This window comes from Venturia canescens, chromosome 2 (assembly GCF_019457755.1).
Source record: "Venturia canescens isolate UGA chromosome 2, ASM1945775v1, whole genome shotgun sequence".
NCBI classification, from domain to species: Eukaryota; Metazoa; Arthropoda; class Insecta; order Hymenoptera; family Ichneumonidae; genus Venturia; species Venturia canescens.
In genome coordinates, this window is record NC_057422.1 from 4,836,071 (window position 1) to 4,859,017 (window position 22,947).

At 44.6% G+C, this 22,947-nt stretch overlaps 1 protein-coding gene across 4 annotated transcripts in view; it reads right to left on the minus strand.

Moving 5' to 3' along the window:
• LOC122406493 (neurogenic protein mastermind-like) overlaps positions 1–22,947 on the minus strand; it is a 157,380-nt gene that overhangs the window by 33,986 nt on the left and 100,447 nt on the right. For 2 of the 4 annotated variants that reach the window (XM_043411970.1, XM_043411972.1), the window contains exon 2: positions 6,273–7,970. In XM_043411970.1, the coding sequence (XP_043267905.1) occupies positions 6,273–7,970 (1,698 nt within the window). Of the gene's footprint in view, positions 1–6,272; positions 7,974–22,947 lie in introns of all 4 variants that reach the window. The other 2 variants (XM_043411969.1, XM_043411971.1) reach the window with 1 other exon arrangement.

Consider the following 22,947-nt stretch of genomic DNA (forward strand, 5'->3'; position numbering starts at 1 on the left):
CCTTGTCCGCAAATCTACAATAAAATCATTATTCGTACGCATAGACATGCGCATCAGAGACATACAAAGGTGTAAGAGTATCACTCCAATTCGTAATTGGAGCTGTGCATTGATGGTACATGACTTTCTCGTTGCTTTCACGATCACTGCTTCCATCTAGAGCCGGATCTTCTCGTAGCGAGGAAAAAAGTGCTTGCTTAAATGGAAAATCGCGTATGAGCGCATCGGGCTCGTTGATGCGTGTTTGAAAATGTTATTATTCCCAACTGATGGGCTCGAATATTAAAAGCATAAGTTGAAAAAGTAGCGAGTCAGTTTTCATTCGGGCCTATGAACGATTATCGCGGAGTCAGGTGTCAACTGAGAGTGCAGCAAGAAAAAAGAGTGATTCGAATCGAGGGAGTTTAATCGCTCGGTAGGACAATGTTGAAAATGAAACAATGATAGAGCAAATCGTGAACGTTGCAACGCGTCTGTTATATCGAAGGCTCGAACAGCTTGAACGACGAACACCTGTGCAGTTGGAGAAAAGACAATTGTGAGCGTGAGTGCACCCGCGACCGCTATTCTCTCCCTCTGTTTCTGTTTCTATGTTTCTCTTTCGAGAGGGGGAAGAAAGAGAACAGTAAAGCGACGCGGCGGGATGTCACGGTCGAGCTAAAATTAGCGAGACGACCGGATTGGCGGAGAACCCAACTCGCCTCGTATCGGCAGCATCGAGGATTATATACGCAGCGGCACACGTTCAACAATTAGACGATGAAGATCGAATAAATCGACGTAATTAATCATTGCGTTGCATGGAGATAAGACCACGATGATAAAAGAGTGTTATAATTTCATCTATAATCACTCCTTTTCTCAGACCCTAGAAGTTTTTCATATATTGTACGAACGGCTTTTCATATATTGTAACTGAGAACTCGCGATAACGAATCGTACTTCGATAGCTCCTCATTCACTGCTCGCCTTCCCTAACACATCGAATTAAACATTTTTCAATTACGCTCCAGAACATAAATTAATTAAAATTGGAGTCAAAGTGAGTGCGATGAGTCCAAATTTAACGAAGTTTGCAAAATCTAGTTTTCATATTATCGCCTACCAAATTTCACTTCAATCAATTAAAGATTATGGTAGAGCAAGAATTTCCCTTTAATTATAATATGCTGAAAGAATGATTCTCGCATGCGATAAATCAATAAAATTTGGCTCAATTTTTTTTCGGTAACGTATATAATCAATTTAGTTCTACGTGTCGAGCGTACGCGCTAGCTGCTGAGCGGGGGTATATTACCAGTTACAATCCAGACGGGGATTACAATAAGATGTCTAAAATATTCAGATATTTTCATGCCAATTATATGCGCGGTCTTTTCGTTCTCGCTTTCTCTCTCTCACACACACACGCTCTTTTTCATTCGCGACAGAGACGATGTGGGTTACAAACTATAGAGTCATGGATATCGATTTCATGCACGTTATATACGTTAGCATTATGGAATGTGCCTTAACACATAATGCCATCGTGGCTACGAGACGGACGAACGGCGTATGGACAAACGGACGGATATATGCAAGACGTACGAATGAACGCACACACCGACAAGCGCAGAGTACGTTCCCGTCTCGTTTGCTCGTCTTCAAGCATTTATGTACATGTTCGCGCGAGAAACCGTTCACGTTACGAGAGAAACGGCGGAGCCTGCATTCGAGATCAAGTGTTTTGACGGTTGAGTTACGACCTTTCGTTCGACAGGAAAGTCGCCAGTGAGCAGCGCATATGCAAACGGCAAAGCGTGCGTGATCCCGATCGGACGCCGTGCTAGATTCTCGAGACGCAGTGTATGGATATGGTATTTCGCGGCTCTCGTCGACGTGTGCACGGAGCAAGCAGCGATATAGCTTTCACAATTTTTAACCCTTTGCGTACACGCTTTAGCGAGAAAAACAAGAAAATTTTGGTGGAAAATATAATTCATAATATAAGTCATAATAATTCAGTTAAAAAACGACGAAAGGGGAATTTGGATCAGATTTGGGAGCGCGACTGTTTTGAAGATTTTTTTCAGGGACTCCAATGCGATCTTCTCGAAAACAGAATTTCTTATAATGTGCATTGGATCATGGGCATTTTTAGATGCACGTGTAACAAATCTACTTGGGAGTTTGTAGATTATCATTCGTATAACGTAACGATCTTATATAGATCGTATTTTGGAGACTGAGAAGAAATCCTTGCCTCGATTATCGTTAGAACGATAAGAGAGAACATGAGAATTCGAAAATACTTTTTTCTTTCTTGTACAAATCTGAATGGTATTAGGGCAGAGGGAGAATGGCTGAATTCTATTTCGTTGGATGATAATTTGAATATTCCATCGATTAAGGCTCGTGTGGCCTGCTTTACATATGTCAGTCTCGGGGTTAAAAAAACGAACAAGAGCAGCAAAACCATGACTGCTGCTTCCTTCGACAGATCTCGTGCATTTCTTCAAGAATGTGTATTTCGTTTCTTCTCCATAGAGAATCTTCGAGATTTTCTGGCTGGATGTACAGCCGACGGATATCGTATCGTATATCTATCATAGCAAGGGCAGGGCGTTTTTTCAATTGATGAGACTACTTTTCGTAAGACTTGAAAACATTTTGAAATTCTAATTTTTCATGAATATTTGAAGGGTTTACAAAAGACTTTTCAAAGATGCCGAAAAAGTATTTTCATTCCTGAAAGTTTTCGAGTTCCATTCCTCGTTACGGATGGTTTGGCGAAACGCAAGTTTATTATACCTCAACGTCCAGGTCCGGACGTGTGACAATAATAATTCCAGGAATATTCGAAGAGTCGGGTCAGCCGTTTTCATTAAATTCCTGCGGAATGTCGACGATAAGAATGTTAATATCACCGGGTTAAGGATACTCGCGCCCTGTGCGGAGCGTAATTCGATTAGCATTTTCGTTTTCTTCCTCAAAACGTATTCCACACGTCGAGGACTCTATTAACGGAAACGAATTTTAATGAAAAGAAAAAAACAGGAAAAAACTCGACCTTTGAACGGTCAGAGAGTGAAAGCGCGCAAGACAGAGGGAATCAACGATGCAAAGGTTCGGTCTTCATCGTCATCGTCGTCACCGGAGACTTCCTGTACAAAAGGAGCGGTCGCGCACGAGGAGGGCTAGGGCGCGGAAGTTAATTTACATAAAATCGTAAATACAAAGAGCTGTCCGTTCGTCGTTGGGTAATCAGAGGACATTTGCATCTGAGAACGACCCGCCTGGTCGTTCCTACTGCCGCATATACATTTCGATAGATATATACGCATATCTGTGCCCAGATACATCCGCGTAGAATTACAAATGCTTTTATGTATATGTACTAATTCAGAACAGGATTTGGTCATACGTGTTACAGGGTCACAGTGATACAGCTCAAGTTGTATGGGAACTAAGCATATGAGGTTAAAAACCAGCCAAAAAGTCGGTAGTAGAAGTTAAACGAAATCGAAAAGTTGCTCTTGAGTGTGTGCACGTATTCGAAAGAGCAGGAGGCGATATAATCTTGTGGTCGAAAAGCCGTTTTCGTGAGCCAGCGAACAGTTCGGGCACTTCCTGTCTGCGCGGCGATAAAGACGCGCCGTGAAATATCTACTATTATCCAGAGGGTTTGAGGTCGTAGCACTTTTGCCGAAGTCAAGCATAAACTTAGTTTTCATCTCAGACGAATTGGCAAACAGAATTTTAAAAAATGTTGATGATTTGAGGCACCTCCGGAACGAATGATGCGAAGGGCATAACGCGCCCCGAGGAGAAATAGCAATAATGATATGAAAAAAGTGGAATAATCGAAACGGAGGTGTGCGACGAGAGAGTAAGAAGGAAAAAAGTTGGAAGGAAGAACGGAGACTATCGTGTGTGCGACTCGAAAAGAGATTGAGCGTTGGGTTCTCGCACGCGCATTGAAATGCAAATGAGCTCGCGCGCGGTGATTTACGAGGGCCGGAGACACGTACGCGGTACGCGCTAGTCCCAGCGCGCGTTCTCCATCTCGTGAGGTTCGGAAGGGCGCGCGAGCGGCCGCGTTTTACGAACGCCGAAGAGAACGCGCGGCGAGCCCGACAGCGGGAGCGCGATACGATCTGTTGGCGCTCGGAAACACCGCTCGACTGCAATGCACTCCGAGTCAGCGACGAGAAGGGATTCGTCGGGTTGAACGTTCGATTTTCTTGTTCGCTAACTGCGCGACGCGGCGACGAATGCGTCTCATCTCGATAGAGCGTGCCGTCAGTCGTTTCGGGAAAACAATTTACGACGGATAAATGCGACGCGTCGCGCGGCTTCGAATGCTCAAGTTTCTCGTACCTTTCGATGCATTTAATTCTTCTATGCACCACGAATATTTGATGCGACTATGCCCGGAGAACGTACAGTGAAAAAAACTCCAAGGATCGAGTTTTAATTCAACGCGGTGTCGCGCCTCGACGAAAAGCTGTAAATCTCGAAACAACCGACACTGGAAGAACGTCTCGAGTTGCTCCGAACTCCGGCGCACAAGTTTTCAAATTTAAGGGTCGCTCAATTATACCGGCGTCCTATGTATCGAAATAAATGTCGCGCGAATTTATGATCAAGCGAGGATCAACGATTTTCTTATATATATATATATACGGTGTAGCTCGCTCGACGCGACGAGTTGTCGAAGCGTCTATTATATGGGCTGACGCGCCGCCGCGGTGTATTGACGGGGGTGTTGGGCGGCCAGAAGCTCTGCAGTTAGCCGCGATCTGCAGTGAGAACGCGGTTAAATCGAGCAGACGTTGGCGTCGCGACGTCGACGTCGAGCGGGTGCTCGCTGTCGTGAAGCGGGGCAAATTCGTCCTCTCGCTCTATCATCCACGTTCTCCTCTCCATTCCTCTGTGCTACAGAGCTATATGCGGGTGCGCACGCCAATATAGAGGGGATGGCTCTGCGTGGAAGGGCGAGTTCAGCGAGAGAAGGAAAACGGAACTGGGGCGGGGGGTCGCGAAAATTGCTCGAGACAAAGAGAGCGAGAGGGAAAGACGGTTGGAGAGAGCGAGAGAGAGCAGAGATCGCGAATGATACGGGGAAAGAGGAGAAAACTACTTGTTGCGCTGAACGAGCGGCTCTTCCTCGCGACTGATGATAAAAAGAGAGAGAGAGAGAGAGACGGCTTGCTTCTCGTACGACCGCGGCGCTCGCGCCCCCAACAAAAACAGACGCGTTGTCGCAACGCAACAGATATCACCCTCCTCACAAGAGAGAAAGAGAAAAAACGAATGAGCGAGCCTGCGAACCGTACAAATTCACCCTCAACCCTCTTGATCTCTCGATATCAATTCGCACCCGACGAAATTTCATCTTTACTTTGTTCCAAGAGCCTTTTCTCAGGATTCAATTAACCGGAAAAATGCGATTCGTATGTTAGACGGAACGAAGAAGTTCCGGTCGCGTTTCGGGAGTCGAGTATACGTTTTTCGTTCGACATGAAAATCGATGCGATGAAAAATAAGCTATCGAATTTGATTACATTACGCTGATAAGGTTTCCAATTGTTAGCACTCGGAATTCTGATTCCGGAGCGATTTTACAATTTGGTTTTTGACGATTGAGGAAGACCATGAGTTACTCGCCATTCAAAAAAGCAACTAAACTTTTTTGCTCTTTTCATGAACAAAGAAACGATTCGAATTAATTCTCACAATTATTCAAATTAAGTGTAACTTATTTGTAGAGATTGATCAATTTTGTAATATACTGATAGCGGTTAAAATACTTTCGTTGTGAAATCGTCAAGCAAAATGTGACAACAGTCATTTTCTATTTATATGAGTATGCATATCTATATTTTAAACCAATTGACTCATGGTGTTGTCAAAACTTCCAAACGGGTGTTTTTCTTTTTCCATTCCCAACTCATTTTCACCGGTGACAAGGCTTTCTCAGGACATCATTGATATCTAAAAGCATTATATTTTCGTATTATCGTTTTTGACTCTCTAAAGTTGGGAGGATCCAATTTCATTGAATCCAAATCGTCGCACGGGAAGTGTGCCTGCTCTTAAAAAAATGTGGTTTTCGTGAATTGTTTTCTCGACAACCAGACGGTGTACTCTCAAAGTTGGAATTTTCGATTTCCATTAGATACCCGTGGTCTTCCTTAATCTCAGGTGAATATCGATTTCCAACGATATTGTGATACTCGAGCGTAATTGTTCGATAATTTTGATGCAAATAAGATGCTGGAGCTGCTTACCTGTATCTGGTGTCCCGGATTGGTGATGTGGAGTTGCTGCGCCTGATTGATCTGCAGAGTAGACGTGCCTGGTCCCGATGGTGGCCGAGGCGGCGTCGAACTGGTGAAGGGTCCCTGTGAGCCTGTCTGATTCGGTCCACCCCCTTGAGAACCTCTCGGAGGCAGAGGATAACCAGGACTGCCATGATTCGGCATGGAGCCTGGACTACCATAAGGCGAGTACTGTTGCTTATAGGCGCCAGTGGGACCGAGCATATTTGGCTTTCCACCGGTCTGCTGCGGCCTCTTCATATCGGCGAGTCCGGAAAATTGATTTTGTCCTGAGAACATGTCGTTCGTCTGTTGTCCTTGAAAAGGGGCGGACGTGCCGTTGTTCTTATTGTGATAAGAGGCGGGATTGGAGGCAGTTTGATTTTGATTTCCCGGTGGGCCATTGTTGCCGGGGCTCCCGAGATAATCATTGGTGTTACCGAATTGAGTAAACTCGGCATAAGGCGATCTGGCGGTCGGGCCTCTCGCGGCTGCAGCGGCCGCAGCTGCGTTGGGATTGAAACCACCGAGTCCGAGCTGTTGGCTCTTGTGCTGATGCTGTTCGGCCATTTGTTTGAGAGTTTGGGCGGCCGGACTCATTTCCGATTTGAAATCGAGCCCGGAATATGGGAGACGAGCGGGGGAGTATTGGGACGATCCGAGTGCACCGGGACTCGAGTTGGAACCGATTCCTGCCCCGTTATTACCACCCCCGACGCCGTTGCTCGCGGTACCGTTGTTGGTGTGCTGGTGCACCGAGTCCTTATCGTCCTCGATCTTTATTTGGCCATTGTTCGTCATGTTGGCACCGCCAGGTCCGGTGTTCCCGGTAGGGCCGTTCCCACCGCCGGCACCACCGGCGCCGCCGCCGCCACCGTCGGCGTTGCCACCGCCGACATTGCCGGGGGCCCCGACGCCAAGAGTTTCGACGCTCTTGTCATCGAAGTCAAAGTCCTTTATGAGATCCGGATCGAAGCCCGATATTTCGGAGAGAAGATCCTTGAAGGCGTCCGACGTTATTATTTCGTCGCCGGTGTCATCGCCGAAGTCCGGAAAACCGGGGAATCCTGCACCGTTCGCTGCGGCATCTTTGGCCAACGCAGCCGCGCACTGTTCGAGATCAACGAACTCGTTGTCCGGTTCTTGTTTGCACTCGACGAGGTTGCCGATGTCAACGCAACCGATTCCACCTCCACCACCGCCTTGCCCACCGGCCTGCGTTCTCGAGGAGTTCGTCGACGACGTCGTGTCCGGACCCGCTTTCGGCGAGGACGTCGAATTCACGTGATCGCTCTTCACCGATGCGTTCGTCAGTGCTTTCACCGTTACGTTCGTCGATATCTGCTGAGCCTGCGAATTCGCCGCCGAAGTCGTGAACTCCAGCTGTTGCACGATCTCGACCGAAAACTTGGTGAGGCCCTCGTTCCCACCGTTCCCGTTGTTACCATTAGCCCCGCCCTGCGAGCCCGGCCCGGTGTTGGCACCGTTGCCCGATGGATGCTGACTGTGGCCATGGTGCGATCCCCCACCCGCCCCCGTCGGGGCTTGTTGATGCTGATGCTGCGACTGTGTACACTGCAACTTCACCGGTGGCTCGCCGAATCCACCGTCCCCGCCACCCCCGCCGCTTGGCTCGAGGTCCTCGGCCGTCCTCTTCAGGAATTTCTGCTGCTGGAACAAAGACATCGAGGTTTTGACGATTAACAACGGTGCGATTCGTACTATCGATAAAAATCCCTAAAAATCTTTAACAACGATTCTAGATAAATCAATAATACTAAATAAGAAATCAAAGAATCCGGAATATTTCTATCGAGTTATTAATGAAAACGCCTCGCACAGTCAACTCTTCCGTCAACCAAGAACTCGCGTCTCATAGCCAGAAATAAGGAAAAAATGGCTGAAAACGCAATCGCTTTGATCTCCGCGGATGTACCGATGAGTTAACATCGCAGCTTTTTAACGAGATCATGTTTTGTTGTCACGAGCGCTGCCTTATGAGGCATCAGAATGTCGTCGTGAGTTAGCCGACTGTGCAACAAGAAGGCGAGGTGCAAAACGTAATTGGCAGAAGTTTTTTTTCGTCGAATTGGCGATTCTTACGCCTCGTTGGAATGCCTGTATTATTAGAGAAAGTTATGCTCTTTGAATCGGTCATGCCCGGTTGGATGTGCGCGTTGTTTGTCGTCGACTCTGACACGCTAACATCCCGAGATACCCCGTGACTATTTTTTGTAATTGAGCAGACAATTGCTCACCGCTGTTGTCAATACGGGGGAGCTTTTTTGCCTCAAGTTCGGACGTTTGTGCGAGACCGGGGACTATGGACACATTCGGAAATTCACTATAGCACGCTTACCACCGGTGTGTGGACGGGGTTTTGCGCAGTCGCTACACTCTACATGTATACGTAGACAAAGATTCTTCGATGAATTCCGTTCGCCCTCTCGCTTCTCATCTGACTATGCCCGTGCCGCATCACTTTCGGCGGGCCGTATAAATCTCGACAAACGAATAGCCGCTAAATTAAGCGACTGGCCGCGCGGTACGTGAGCTTATGCACTCGCTCCCTCCCTCCTTCACCTTCTCTCTTCCTCGCTGCAATATAGTATAACGCGTCCGGTGAGCTTGGCGGCCGTCACTGCTCCCGCGAACTTGCACTACCGACCATATTCTTACTGCGAAGAAGTTAATTTCGAACATGTGTGAGTTACGTACAAGCGTTATTTGTCTCGTTACATTAATCTCTCAGAGCTTGAAAGAGCGTTGAAGGAGCTATTCGTTAGCACTGCGATGAGCGAGCAATACATTATACGAAATTATATGTTCCGAACGATCAAGAAGGCACCCACCGTGGCCAAACGCGACGATCACAATAATAAAAGTATTTGCTCAACCATCCAACCTCATTATACGAACTAATTGATTACTCGTGATTGAAAGAACTTTGCGAGATAAATTCTCCCTGGTTTTTCTTTACGAATATGTTGGGAATGAAACAGTGGGAACTGGGCGAAACGTGGAAACGAGGTTCCCAAGCAGAAGACGCTTCGATGCATCCGTGAAGTTATTTAAAATCAACATTCGCGTGGTTTTTTTTTTTTACAATCGGTGCACGTCGATGCAGACTCTCAAGAGTTCGACGAACCGATGACGTTTTTCGTGAAATGTTCGCTTTATATCGCACGTCCAAACGCTTTTCCAAGGTCGTTAAATCTTGAATCATCAGGGGATACTATTTTCGGAGGATACCTCCGGAAAGATGCGTGTGCGACACCATGCACAAACGTCAGATTCTTATTCATTTTCAGAACTATTTGTGCTTCTTGCTTCTAAATATCTGCGTAATGGGACGTACAAAATCGTATGAGTCGAGCACGCGTGCGCATTCTCGAAGATGCGACGATGACAAAAAAAGATTGTTTCCAAACGATTTTGTTCTTGATCGAGCGACGAATACTCGCGAGATTCTTTGACGCGCGACGATTCTACGCCGAATTAGACTCGCAGCCACGTCGATAAACACACGGTCAACGCGTAACCGTTGTTTTTCATCGACGCTGTTATTATTCTGCTTATTGTGATTCGAACGAATGTCGACGCTATCGGCTCGAGCGTGACTCATTCTACGAAAAATAATGGAAAAAAATAACACACGGATTCTATGAAAACAAGTAGTTCGAGCAGTCTACGGTGGATCAGACCATGAAAAAACGGAATAGAAAACGAGAGAAAATACAAACAAGCTGTAGACACTAATGAACAAGTCACGTTACAATTGTTTCAATAAAAAAACATTTTTCCTGGAAAATATACTTTTTATTTTCTTCGTATGCATCATTACGACGGTTCCTCGTACATCAAAACCGTATCAGATCACACGCAATCGTGCAATACTCAAAAAATTAACTCGTCGCAATTTTCCACACGATTGCTGACGATACGTTGCTGACGATCCGTTAATTAAGGCGTATTTTTTTGATCCTCGGGCCTCTCGTATATGAACAAAAATATACGAATCCGGCTCTCGGTGCAAAATTGAGCCCGGAGTGAGTTTCCATCGTTCAGATTGCGTGACAAAGGAAAAGAGAGAAGATAAAACAAAAGAAGAAAGCGAGTGTCAGACGAGCAGTGAGAGAGACACTGAGGAGTGACGACGGAACGAGTATCACATGATTTCGTACCGACGGTGCGTATCGGAAGCTTGCTCGGGGTTAATCAGATTCGTCTGATCCATCGGGCGATCGTATAGCGATATTGTGCGGTTTCGTCGTATTACCAGAGCTCCTAGAATCGCTCAACAAGTCGATCCCGAGCCTTGACAACTCAAATTCGGAAATGTTTAATCATTGTTTGTCCGATTCCTCAAGTAACTCGCAGTTTCCATGGTCGATGCGCAAGAAAATTACACTCTTTTTGGTGAGGGTGATTCTCTCGTGTTACCATATTTTTGTAAATGAAGATTATTTCGTATTTTGTATTCCCGGAAAATAAGACGAAAAGGAATTTTCATTAAATTTTGATTTATGATCACGTTACAAGAAAAAAAAAGCGATGATTTTGTAGAAAACAGATTAAACTACGGTCAAAAAAGATCCATCTATAAAGTTTGAAATTGTAAATTCAATCGGAACGTCGAGGCGACAGAGAACTCCGTCTATCGATATCCAGAAAGTTCTTTCGCTCTCTCGAACTTCCAGCAGGCGTACTTCCCTTGACATGCAAATCACGAATAATTATAATAACAAATTCAGGCTTCGACGAGAAACACGAAGCGATCACGTGATGAAACTGCCATATACTTATGTACAGATATGTACGTGTGACATCGAGAAGCAGTATAAAAAAGAGAACGCAGTGTCTTCACTCAGTATGCAAATTCTCTGAGATGGCGAGAGAGGTGGAAATAGAAATTTTGCAACTTTATAATTACGCATAATTTATATTTATGAAATGAATAGCAGTCGAAGGTAAACAAAAACTGTTGATTCTTGATGAAGCACGATTTCCACTTGTTTTTTAAGGTATAGATCATGCCTGTAGAATTGTATTTTATGGATGTCCAAATTCGATCGATTTTTACTTCCTAATTAAAGATTTTATCACTCTAAATTAATGTCAGAGTTGTTAATTCGAAATTGTAAATACATTTTTTCGACTTATCTTTTGGCGAATGAAATTACAAGCCATTAATTGAACGGGGATCCATATCACTGACCGAACCCAAAATTTCATTTGCCCCTGGCTAAAATACTTTTTATGTAAAAAATTTTTATGGCCAAGCCAAGAAGAAACAAAACGCCGAAATGAGCAAGTGTGAGGTTACGAGTGTTCATTTTACCAATTTCTTTCAATCTTTAACGTAATATATCTTTATTACTAGTAAAACAATCGTTTCGAATTTTTTTCCAAACCTTCGTTGGGTATACTTCAGCTTTTCCATAAACTTCGTACGAAGCGTTCGTTCGTTCTATGGAAAGATAAACGATTTTTTACGCACGGTCCCTATAACCTTGTGTACTTTTCTTCATATTCAAGCACGTTTATTTCAATAACCAATAAAACGAACCCTTTAAAATTTGATACGCGTGTAAGTCGACTACTCATTTAAACTTTGAGTAAATTTCAAAACTTTCTCAAGAAAATCGTTTCGTGCATGAACTACCTTAATAAACTCGCATTCGTTTTTATCGAACATCTCCTGTTTCGATGTGCAAAATTTCTATAATTATCCAGCACTCGAAAATTTCAAAAATCCTCAAAAAAAAAAAAAGACTCAACGTGATTGAATCAATCGGCCCTCCTTCTGTCATTTTTTCTCCTCCCCTGATCAGATAGTAAGCATGTATTTTCCACATAATTGAGAGTTTTCATAATCTCGATACGATGTATATGAAAGTCCTTGTTAACTTTCGAATAAACCGACTACTGACCCTTCGAAACGGTGCTGCATCCGAGTGTTCACCGTTCGCGAACCCTCGAGACCGCACCAGTCGGCGGTCCATTCAATAGAGCGGTCGAAGCTACCCTCGCGGACTCGATATCCCTCGTTAAACGTAACCGACCACCTCTCGCCCCTGGCTCGATACACCATCGGACCACGGCGAGAGAGATCCTCGTCACACTTTTTCGATCGCGGTGGCTGTGTATCATATGTCCAGGACACTCGGTCGTAATTTCGATGACTCACCAAAATCAACAATAACATCATGGAAAATAATGAATTGACAAATAAAAAATAAAAAATAAAAAAAAACTAACTCTTCGTTAGTCTTTTTGTTCAAAGTGACGTCAAATATTTTCTTAAAAGTTTCGTTGATTTTCAAAATTCTTTCCTCGAAATGTTTTCTCGCGACCTCAAAATTTGTTCCGCGTTAATAAAATTTCACTAAACAAGGAAATTCGTAGACCGAAATACTCTCTGTAAAATCGACAGCCGCGGAGCCAATTTTTTCATATTTTCTTTAATATATATCAGCGAGTTTCAAACTTTCGTGATTCAGAAGGAATTTCACCCGTCCGTTTGAGACAACAAGCTATTCAACTTCCATCTGCAACGAACATTGTATTCGTAGAATGCGAAGAAAAACAAGAAAGGTAAGCGCGACGTAACGAGGCTGCGTTTTCCCTTCGTTATTTCAGTCTTTTTCAATCTTCGCGTCACCATATATAATATACCGCACGCCATTCCACTGTTGTACACGCGCGTATCTGTGATTATACAGCAGTATTAGCCTTCTCTATTGTCGTGACGCGTGTCACTTCCGTTGCCTCGAGGAACATATTGCAGTTGCACAATATCACGGACTCGCGAACGTTTTGTTCCTGGACTGTATCATTCTGCGCAAAGAATGCGCACGTAATAGTTCTTCCATATAACATGAACAGATAAATGGACAGATTATTTATCAATAATGAGTTTTTTCCACAAATTTATGAGCGATTTATTGATCTACACGAACGTCAACTCTGCTATTCGTTCTTCTTTATCGAATACAATGAAAATCTCTGTGATTGAAGATCTTGAATTCGGGAGCGACTTTTCCAGAGGATTTTTTCCCAACACTGCTCACAACTGCGAGCACAAAAATATGAAGAAACGCAAACAAGAGTCCTCATTGTCACGCAGTTTTGAACGATCAGTTATCAATTAGCTCGTTTTTTAGACACACGAAGAAAAACCGTTCCGCAAGTGCGCGTTTGGAGCATTCGTCGCGAGGCTTTCTTCGTTAAGAATTTCATGCGACAGAGGGGACAAAGAAAAAAACGCGATCGCGTATGACGGATATATCAGAGACACGGAGAACCGCGACGGGCAAACAAATTCCGCATATATTAATTATTCGAGAGACGCAATCGTCAATCAGGAGAGTTATGGGATTGAATATGAGTGTATATATCCGCGCATGGATCGAGCCAGATGCGTGTAGATGTGAGCGTGTGTCGGGCGAGAACCGCACGCTGTTTGATAAGCTCGAGAAAGTGGAAAACAAGGAGTGGGCACAGCTCGTCGTGAAACGGTTCTCGAATGTGAGAGCTGCGTGTGAGATCGTCGAACGAATGTGTGCGAGAAAGGCTGCATTCTGCTTGTATACAACGAGTAAAATTTTACTCATTCACGCGTCTGATGTATCAATAAACAAAAATTCAATTCCATCGAGACTGTCGATTTTTTGTACAATTCAACGTGCTCGAATCAACGCGTGTGAAGTGACTTTCCAGCGTCATCGCTCGCGGATCCGGGATTCGTTTTAGCTGGATAAAATAGTGATTTAGCTGCAGTAGTTTCATCATCGCAGTAATGACGTAACAATAATTCGATTCGGGAAAACGATCAAGAGTTTTTTTTATTTCAGCCTCCGAGGAGAATCGTTTTTCCAAACGTTTTTTTCATTCTTCAGGACCATTAAAATTTTACAATGCACACACATCGAGCTACGAAGCAACAAACCCGAGGCCCAACGATCTTTCTGTCAACGACGAGACAAGAATGGCTGCTGCGTGCACCCTTGAACTTCAGCACCCGGAACACGCCGAAAGACCTTGCTTGATGGAAAAGATGTCGATAGGAGAGTTCGCGACACATAATGCGCGAGCTCTCTCGTCACGATGTCGCGATGCTGATTCGAGCGGAAGAATACTGACATAGTGCCTTTTCTATTCAGTAGCATCCCAAGTCACCGAACGTTCTATTCATCTACCATGTCTATCCGTGTATGCATATATATACGCGAACGATGGCACGAGATAAAAATGTCCAAGCAGGGATTACAAACGACTCCGCGAAACGCGGTAGAACTGTTTATTTCCGCACCGATCTTATCGGCCTGTACAAAACTATTATCTTGTACAGAACGATTCTTCTAACCGGTGTTTTCATGGTATGCCGAATATTTTTTTCGAGACTGCGAAGACGGAGAGTACAGTGACAGCAGCGGTTGGAAACAAATTTTCTGGGAATCGCTGATTCATTTTTGCTGGGATTTCATTCGGAAAGATCGAAAACGTGATAAAACTTTGAATTCTTTGAATTTTCATCAGAATGTAAATTCCCATTAATGAAAAAATATACATTTCTTGCATCATCCACGCCATTTTATTCGATTTTCGATAGCGATTCACGCACATTTTGATCGGTGAAAACGATCAGGGTGCCGATTTCCACTGCTGTGCCTCGATAATTTGACCACTTTAATTGTACCCGTGCATTACTTTTCCAATGAATTGGTCCAGAAGTGCGTGTGACCGTTTCAATAAATTCTATACGAATAAACGAATAATACGAGTGCGCAATCGAGCGAAAATGTTCTTTGGTCAAAAACGAGCGTGCGATGAAAATTAGCCGAAATTCGTTGATGTTTGAGAGAAAAAATAGGGTGTGAGTAAAATTCTTTGTTGAATTTACAAGCCGCGATAAAGTGCTCGTGTTTGTTGGTTACCGAGACGCGCGCGCGATGAGAAGCGGTATCGCAGGAACGAAAACGCGCTCTCGCGATCGTCTCGTTGGGTCTTTTGCAGTTGATCGATATCGTCGTGATTCGCCGACTCGTGTATGTTCCTTCTTCATGCAAAATATATTTCAGCACCTTGGCAAGACTCCCGTCGCGGGCGTCGAATTGATTATTGAACAAACAAGCGTGCTAACACACGTCCACAATACAAATACATATACACATACAACTTGTAAAATAGTGTGCGCCACTGTGGTTCTCTCGCGGCTCAACAACGTTGGATATATATACAGGAAAGTCTGCGGGGAGGAGAGAAGTAAAGGGTTACGACGAATCGACCGAATGCGGCGCCCACGGTCTCCTCTTCTCCTCTCCATTACTCTCTCATCCTCCTCATCCCTCTCTCTCTCTTTCTCTTTCTCTCTGCCGCACTCCGTATCGAAAATGCAGCGCTTGATTTCAACGTAGCGAAACACTCGCCCGAAATAATCTCGAAACATGCCGCGGCTTCGCTCCTGTGAGCTTTCCGTTTGTTAAATGCAACGAGAGCGCAGCAAGTCGCGCGGAACGAGAGAGAGAGAATTTTAGCGCAAAACCTGTAAATAGTCATTACCGTTTGTGCGCTGAATTCGGGCTTGCTAATATATGACAGAGAAACTTTTTTTTGGAGTGTGTACTGGTTCACCGTTGATCGTGACATCTTCATACTCGTACCGCTGTCAGTATCGAAACAGTCCCGCTCGAAGATTTTCCCAACGAGAGGTGGATGGAGCACGATTTAGTTGGAAGCCAAAAATCTTCGTTTTTTCTTTCGCATTACGATGAAAATATTATTGACGTTTTTTGGCGAATTAATGTTTTGCGTACTGCCGTCGGTTCCATTCCATGAAATAAAGCACCAGCGGATATAGCGTTAACCGGCGCATTCTGCATTTAGATTTCGTCTCTTCTATATATCGATTTCTAAACTAAGAACTGTAACCAGCCAAACTTCGTTATATAGCGTAAGGAACCTCGAATAATCGACGAAGCCAGTGGCTCTTCCATCGAAGATACGCTTCTGACACGTATCGCCGTACGAATAACAGCCGAACTAATATTGACTCGATATTCCATGGTTGAAGGCAATTATGAGGAAATATTGACTGTGTACGCGGAATATATCAAGATATAAATATACGTAGCGCAGTAATGAAAATACAGGAGAGCGCGGACACGAAGAAAACGGAGAGCCGAATTCGATGCAGAGCAGAAGAACATTGCGAGCGGTGTTCGCCCGGAGTAGCAGAGAAAACACATTCAACGCTCCCACGGCGAGTGACTTACAGCGATGGACTATATTTACGAATGCAACATCCACACGGACGCACACGCACACAGTCCTATTTTCGCCCGAATCGCGCCTTCTGCCTCGAGAATCATTTCGGATAATTTTTAACGCCCGCGAGCGAAGAAGTTACTTGTGCGCGTCCGTATCCACGGAAAACGTACGCACAGACGACCGAAATTCGTGTGTGTTTACAATATGCCCGCGTCGCTTATGCAGCGTGGCGATTGATGCAATTGTAATTTTACCACATTTCATTACGAATAACTAGGATACAATGAGATATAATGAGAATTACGATCAAAAGGTAATCCGATGTCGTTAAATCCGTAATACATGTATATACATATGGCTGAATTAACTAGCTATTGAATTAATTGTCAATCATGCGGTAAGCGAACACCATTAGAGAGGCTTGTGAGCGAAACTGGTTGGATTAAATGCGATTGGACGCTGAAAACGATATAATTTCCGTGTACGACCGCTAATACTGTTGCTACGAGTCTGTCCTCGCGTACGTTGTACATGTACAGACTTAATTGACGGAGGTATATTCACGAGAGACACGCGAGACACGAAAGCGAATATGTATTCGGGTGATTTTGTTAAATTTCGAGTGGACAGGTCCAACGAGAGCGAAACCGAAGCAAGTCTGAAGCAAAACAATAGTCGAAGCCTGTAAGTCTCCTGTGACATATATATTCAGGGTCTTATAGCTCCGAATATAACATATTCATCGTGCAAATTAATGTCACACTTTCGCTTGATTCTTGGCACTAAATTGATCATGTAGAATTTGTAGCTTAAGGTATTCCTTGCACGAACCCGAATATTCTATAAATAACTGATTTTAAAGATAACAGTAAAGTAAACCGAAATTTCAGGTCAGCTTATCGTGCATTTAATGCAGAATAAAAACTTGAAAAATCGTAAAATTTCTATACGGAAGCTTATGGAAATTCCAAAATCGTCAAATTGCTATTCAATAATTCACACACTAAATAATTCCAAGTTCCCGATACAAACCGGCTCACGGATCGAAAAAAATGTAAGGAATTCATAGCGACGATAAAAATAAAGGCTTACCGAATGCTTAAAAGAGATATTAACGATACAAGTTGGAAAACTGGCAGAAGCAGGAGCTTTTCTTAACGGCGACTTCTCAGAGGTTAGGAATCAGTCCAAATTTCAAGCGCCCCAATTCGCGCCACCAAAAAATACGCTCATGCGAAAGGAACACCTTGAGCGTTTGATATATACGCGAAAGTTTAAGCCTCTATAAAGCTGCTTCGTACTTAGTTATTTACGAGAAAGTGTATGCATTGCCCAAGCAATTTGCGCCAACACTATTCCGTGTCACCGCTTTAATAATGACGCGACAGCTTTTCAAAACGTATGTTCATCTATAAGCATATCTTTGGAGTATACGAATATAAATATGCGCACGATTGGTTAGTGTGAGTAGGTGATGACGATGGAACGAGGTTTTACGCCTCACCCGCCGACAGCGAAGGGTTAAACGCGTGGCGGTGCCATGCGAGACACCCCCGCGTTCACTCTGAGCGCACCTCAGTCGCCAATGACGCTACGTATGAAGAAGGAAGAGAGTGAGAGAGAGAGAGAGAGAGAGAGAGAGAGAGAGAGAGAGAGAGAGAGAGAGAGGCAGCTTCACACACGTGAAGAAGGTATCGATTCCACCCTTAGAATGTGGGGGCTTTCTAACCCACGCCAAGCCTCAAACGCGCAGCAGCAACGACGGGATCGCCACACGCGTCTCTCTCCCTCGCTGACTCTCTTTTCCGTTTTCCTGGGGAGAATAGTTCGGCAGCAGCACGAGGGGGTAGCAGAGCTTTTGCATCTGATTGCCTCGTTTCCCCGCCAGTCCGCATGCTGTCGGGGTTGCGCGTTAGGTTGCAGCCACATCGGCACGGCGCACGACGGGGAAGATCGAAGGAGTAGCGCCAGTTAGTCGCTTACGAGAGAAAGGGATCAAAGAGAAAGAGAAAAGAGAGGGGCGGGTGAGAAAGAGTGGGAGAAAGGACTTTGGCTGGAGGTATAACTTCTCGTCCTCTGCGTGTCTCTAACAGGATACGGACTTGGAAGTTCCCCTTGGAGGTACACACAACTCCCAAACGGCAATGGTCATAGAGACAAACTTGAGGTTCCTACCGGCTCTAGAAAGGTCTCTCGGTATTGCCTACACTTCCTGCCACGGTCTTCTGCCTCTTCCTTCTCTTTGGTAACCACACGCATCTTCCATCCGCTCGTCTCGAAGAATCATAGCCTTGGGATGCCAGTTGATCCGGTATTCGTGTACCATCGACGATTCAATTTCAACGACGCTGAAGTTTGCGACGTTGAAGCCCAAAGAATTGAAGGAAAAAAAGATTTGTGATTCACCAATTATTCATTTCACGAATCATCGGTGTAGGTTGCTAAATTACGAACTGCGAATTCGGCAGAGAAAAAAATTGAAGATTTACTGGAATAATTCGAGAATTTTTTTAGATCACTTCGTTGGACTCAAACTTTGCACACTTCAGTGCCATTCGATTTGAAACCTCGAACCCCCTATTAAATGTCCTCATATTTTTAGAATTTTTGAACAAACGTTGAATACTGACCACGCAGATTTTAGGATTTTATTGACTACCAAAAATTCTACAGTTCAGTTAAAACAACAATTCGTGCTAGTAGAGATTATTTATACACAATTCGTCCCACCGGTATGAAAAAAAGGAGGATCACTCGCAAGAAATTGAGTCTTCATTGAAATGAGACAATTCCCGAAACACCAACATCCACTTAGGCACTTTTCGAAGATGGAAAGAAAAATCATTTTTTACGGATATTTCGAAAAATGATGGATTGTTCCCAGATTTGACAACGCTCCGTTTTCGATGATTCCTAACAGCCCGATAACTTTGTTTTTTTTTTTCGAGATAAATTCTCGGAACGCGAAACTCAGAAGCTCCAATCTCACTGGTGTATTGCAGTTCACCGTTTTTTCATCGGTCTCGTTCCGGAGTCGGTCGACTTGGGTTCGAGATCGACGAAGAATACACCGTAGCGTTTCAAGTGAGCATGACTGTAGATATATGTATATGCATAGATATACATTACTGAGGCTTCCGTAATACATTTGATCGATAATGCCCTATCGCTTTGCGGTTTGAATGTTGTATATGTGTGCTCGAGCTCCGTGTGCCAATGAGAACGAGCGCATGTAATAAAGCCGAAGTAAACCTTTCGTACAGAGCACACTGTGAAGTTGCGAATATGCAGTTCCCTCTCTCTCACTTTCTCCATCTATCTCGCCCATCAGCAAGTAAACTAGAATTCGAAAGAAACAGTTCCAATGTTGGAGACCTCAGTCTATTTTTGTATTCGCCAAATAAGGATCGTATCGATTTAATAACAGCGAGTGATCACAAAAACGTATTCCTGATATTGTAGGATGGAAGCACCTTTCGCCAAGATATGTCAATTCCTTGGTTCATCAACGACATCAACGTGATTGACAGAAATATCGAAACGGATCAACTGATATGAGGAAAATGTATACAAAAAAATGTTTCATCATAGGGAGCGCATAAATCACGCATTATCTATGGCACTGTCATTTTTTTCATTCGACAAATTCCCAACATATTGCTGCCACTTCGACTTCACGATTAAGGCGAAATCGCGACCGATCTCGAGTAAAGATAACGACGCTGAAGTTTGCTACGTTCGAATCCAACGAAATGAACGAAAAACACATTTGCAATTCGCCAGATTTTCATTCGACGAAGCTTCGGTGTAGAGGTTGGAAAACTACGAATTGCAAATTCGGCAGGCAACGAAATTGGAGAATTACTGCAATTATTGGAGAACTTTTGTAGATCATTTCGTTGGACTTCAACGTTGCAAACTTCAGCGTCACGTAAAGATACACGGCCCGTCTCGACTCGCTCTGCCTACAAAATTCTTCTTTTTAATACTTGGCGTCAAGACCCTGCCGCGTCTCTAGATATATACAAATCCATCAATATTTTGTTAGTTCTTGGATCTTTGGTACGATAGATTCGTATAGACGATGAAACCAAGCAGGTACGAAAGGTCCCGAGGCATTGAGGTATGTTCCTGCAGCGATTGGGGAATAAAAATTCGTAACCTCGGGTGCTGAACAAGCAAAACTCCGAGATGATAACGTCCTTAGTTCGTTAAGTATTTTAGTACGTATACACAATAGGCCCTGTAGATATTCGCGAAGCACCAATTGCGAAGGCCTCTCCGGAGTCGAACGGACATGTACTCACACCCCCGCGCACGACGCCACCTTCGGCCTTTCTATCGATCCGTGGCGAGACAGGGAGAGAGAGAGAGAGAGCTTTTACGCGCCCTCACCCCCGCCGCTTGGCTCTCCTCCGCCATCGAATCGCACAGAGCCAAGCACCAGCGCCCGCACGTCACGATGGTGTGTACAGAGAGGAGCAGAGGAAATCCTCGCGCGAGTAGGTGTACGAGTCAAGACAGGCGACTCCTCGAGATCTCGGCGGTGAGCGCGCGCTCTCTTTCCTCTCGTAAAAAGGAAAATAAAAAAGTGGAATGGAATCAAGGAAACGAAAGAAATGGATGGATATAGAAAGACGAAGGGAAGGGTCGAGGTGAGCACGAGCGTGGCCGCGAGGAATGAGCAAAATGTACGGGGATGCGTTCACACAGGCTTTTTCAGTTTACGATTTTTTATGCGACAGCGGTTAGAAATCGTGCCACCGCCATCGCACCATGTGGAAAGTAAAAGAAAGATGACGAATAAAGGAGAAGCGAGAGCAGCGCGCGGTAAAAGAAATGTGCTCGCGGTGGTCAAAGGTCTCCTCGAGGCAAGTCACGATGACCTCCCGCGAACCTTTATGCCGCGGTTCATAGCTCGAGATTAGGAGCAGAGGGTGGTATAAAACGTTCCGCCAACTTGCACTCTAACGCCCTCGAGGCCTCCGCATACATAAAGTCCGACCGAGTGCCGCCGCAGCACCGCGGCGAAAATGATGAGCTTGCGTATGCGGTGACGGATAGATTTTCACGCGTTTATCCCGAGAGTCAATATACCCTTGAAGGACTCGCGCTAAGCTCACACTTCCACGCTCCGGAAAAGCGAGGGATCGACGAGCCATAAGCGATCTGGAATCACTTCTGACACGAGTCAGAAGTCACGCGAAGTATGAAAAAAAAAACATCAGATCGCATTGTCCGTGTACGCTAATGCCCAAAATCCAAGTATCGATAAACCGAAAACTTTACGTGACGGGCCCGTACCTCGATTCCTCGAACACGCGAGCATAAAAATGCTTTCTTTATTCACCAAGAAATGAGCAGAGTTAAGGAAAACAACTGATAATGTAAGGTGACATCGTTCTCGTTGATCGTTCTCACAAAAAACAAGTTGTTCACATATTTACAATAAAAAATTGTGTAAAGCGTGCGTGCACGCGTGCACTCAAAAGTACAAATACATACTCGAAGCGCTAAGCACATTTGTATATTTATACCGTACACGATACGACTAATGTAGGGGGCGAAGAAATGTGCTCCAGAGTCGAGTGTGCGGCGAGTAATCTGTAAGCTCTCTCGCGGTGTGAGCAACGCTCAGACGAACGCAGCTCGAACAATCCGACACGTTGGAACCGGCACGTTACGCCCTTACGTATTCCAGCTGCCACATGTATTTGCAAGGGTATGTGGGACGTCTTCATGATCGCGAAAGAGCAGAGAGGATCGAGCTCGAAGAGCGGAGAGCACATACGGTACACCTACTACTACTTGTACACGTGCAAGTCACGAACAGCGATTATTTCGGACGTCCTCCGCACGAGCGATCTCCGTCACGCGGCTAAATATACCATCGCAACGCGCGCGCGAACTCTCGCTCGCGCGGGCTCTGTATATTAAGTTGACGCTGCGAGAGAGAGAGACAGACAAAATATGTTTGCTATGGATAGGGGCGCTCGTGCGCTACGAGAAAGATGCGAGCTTGGGGCTTGTCGAGGCAAATGAGAAAAAGATTACTGATCGAAACGTGTCGACAAACTTTCGTCAATTTGCCGATCTACTGGATTTTCCGGTCTGGAAGAAAAACGTTGGGGTGTGAAGCGACACGAGGTTCGTTAGGTTATTTTAATTTGATTCGAATGCTACATAATTATTGCCCCAATCGACTAATTTGTAGGGTCTAAATTTATGACTGTGTATTACATAACGTTTATTGCCAATGAGAGAGAGAGAGACCAATTCAATTGTGCGGGGAAATTTGTGCGGGGACTCAACACCCGACTTATATTGAGTTGTCGAGAGTTCTGTCCGATTGGAATCGACTAAATAAAAATAT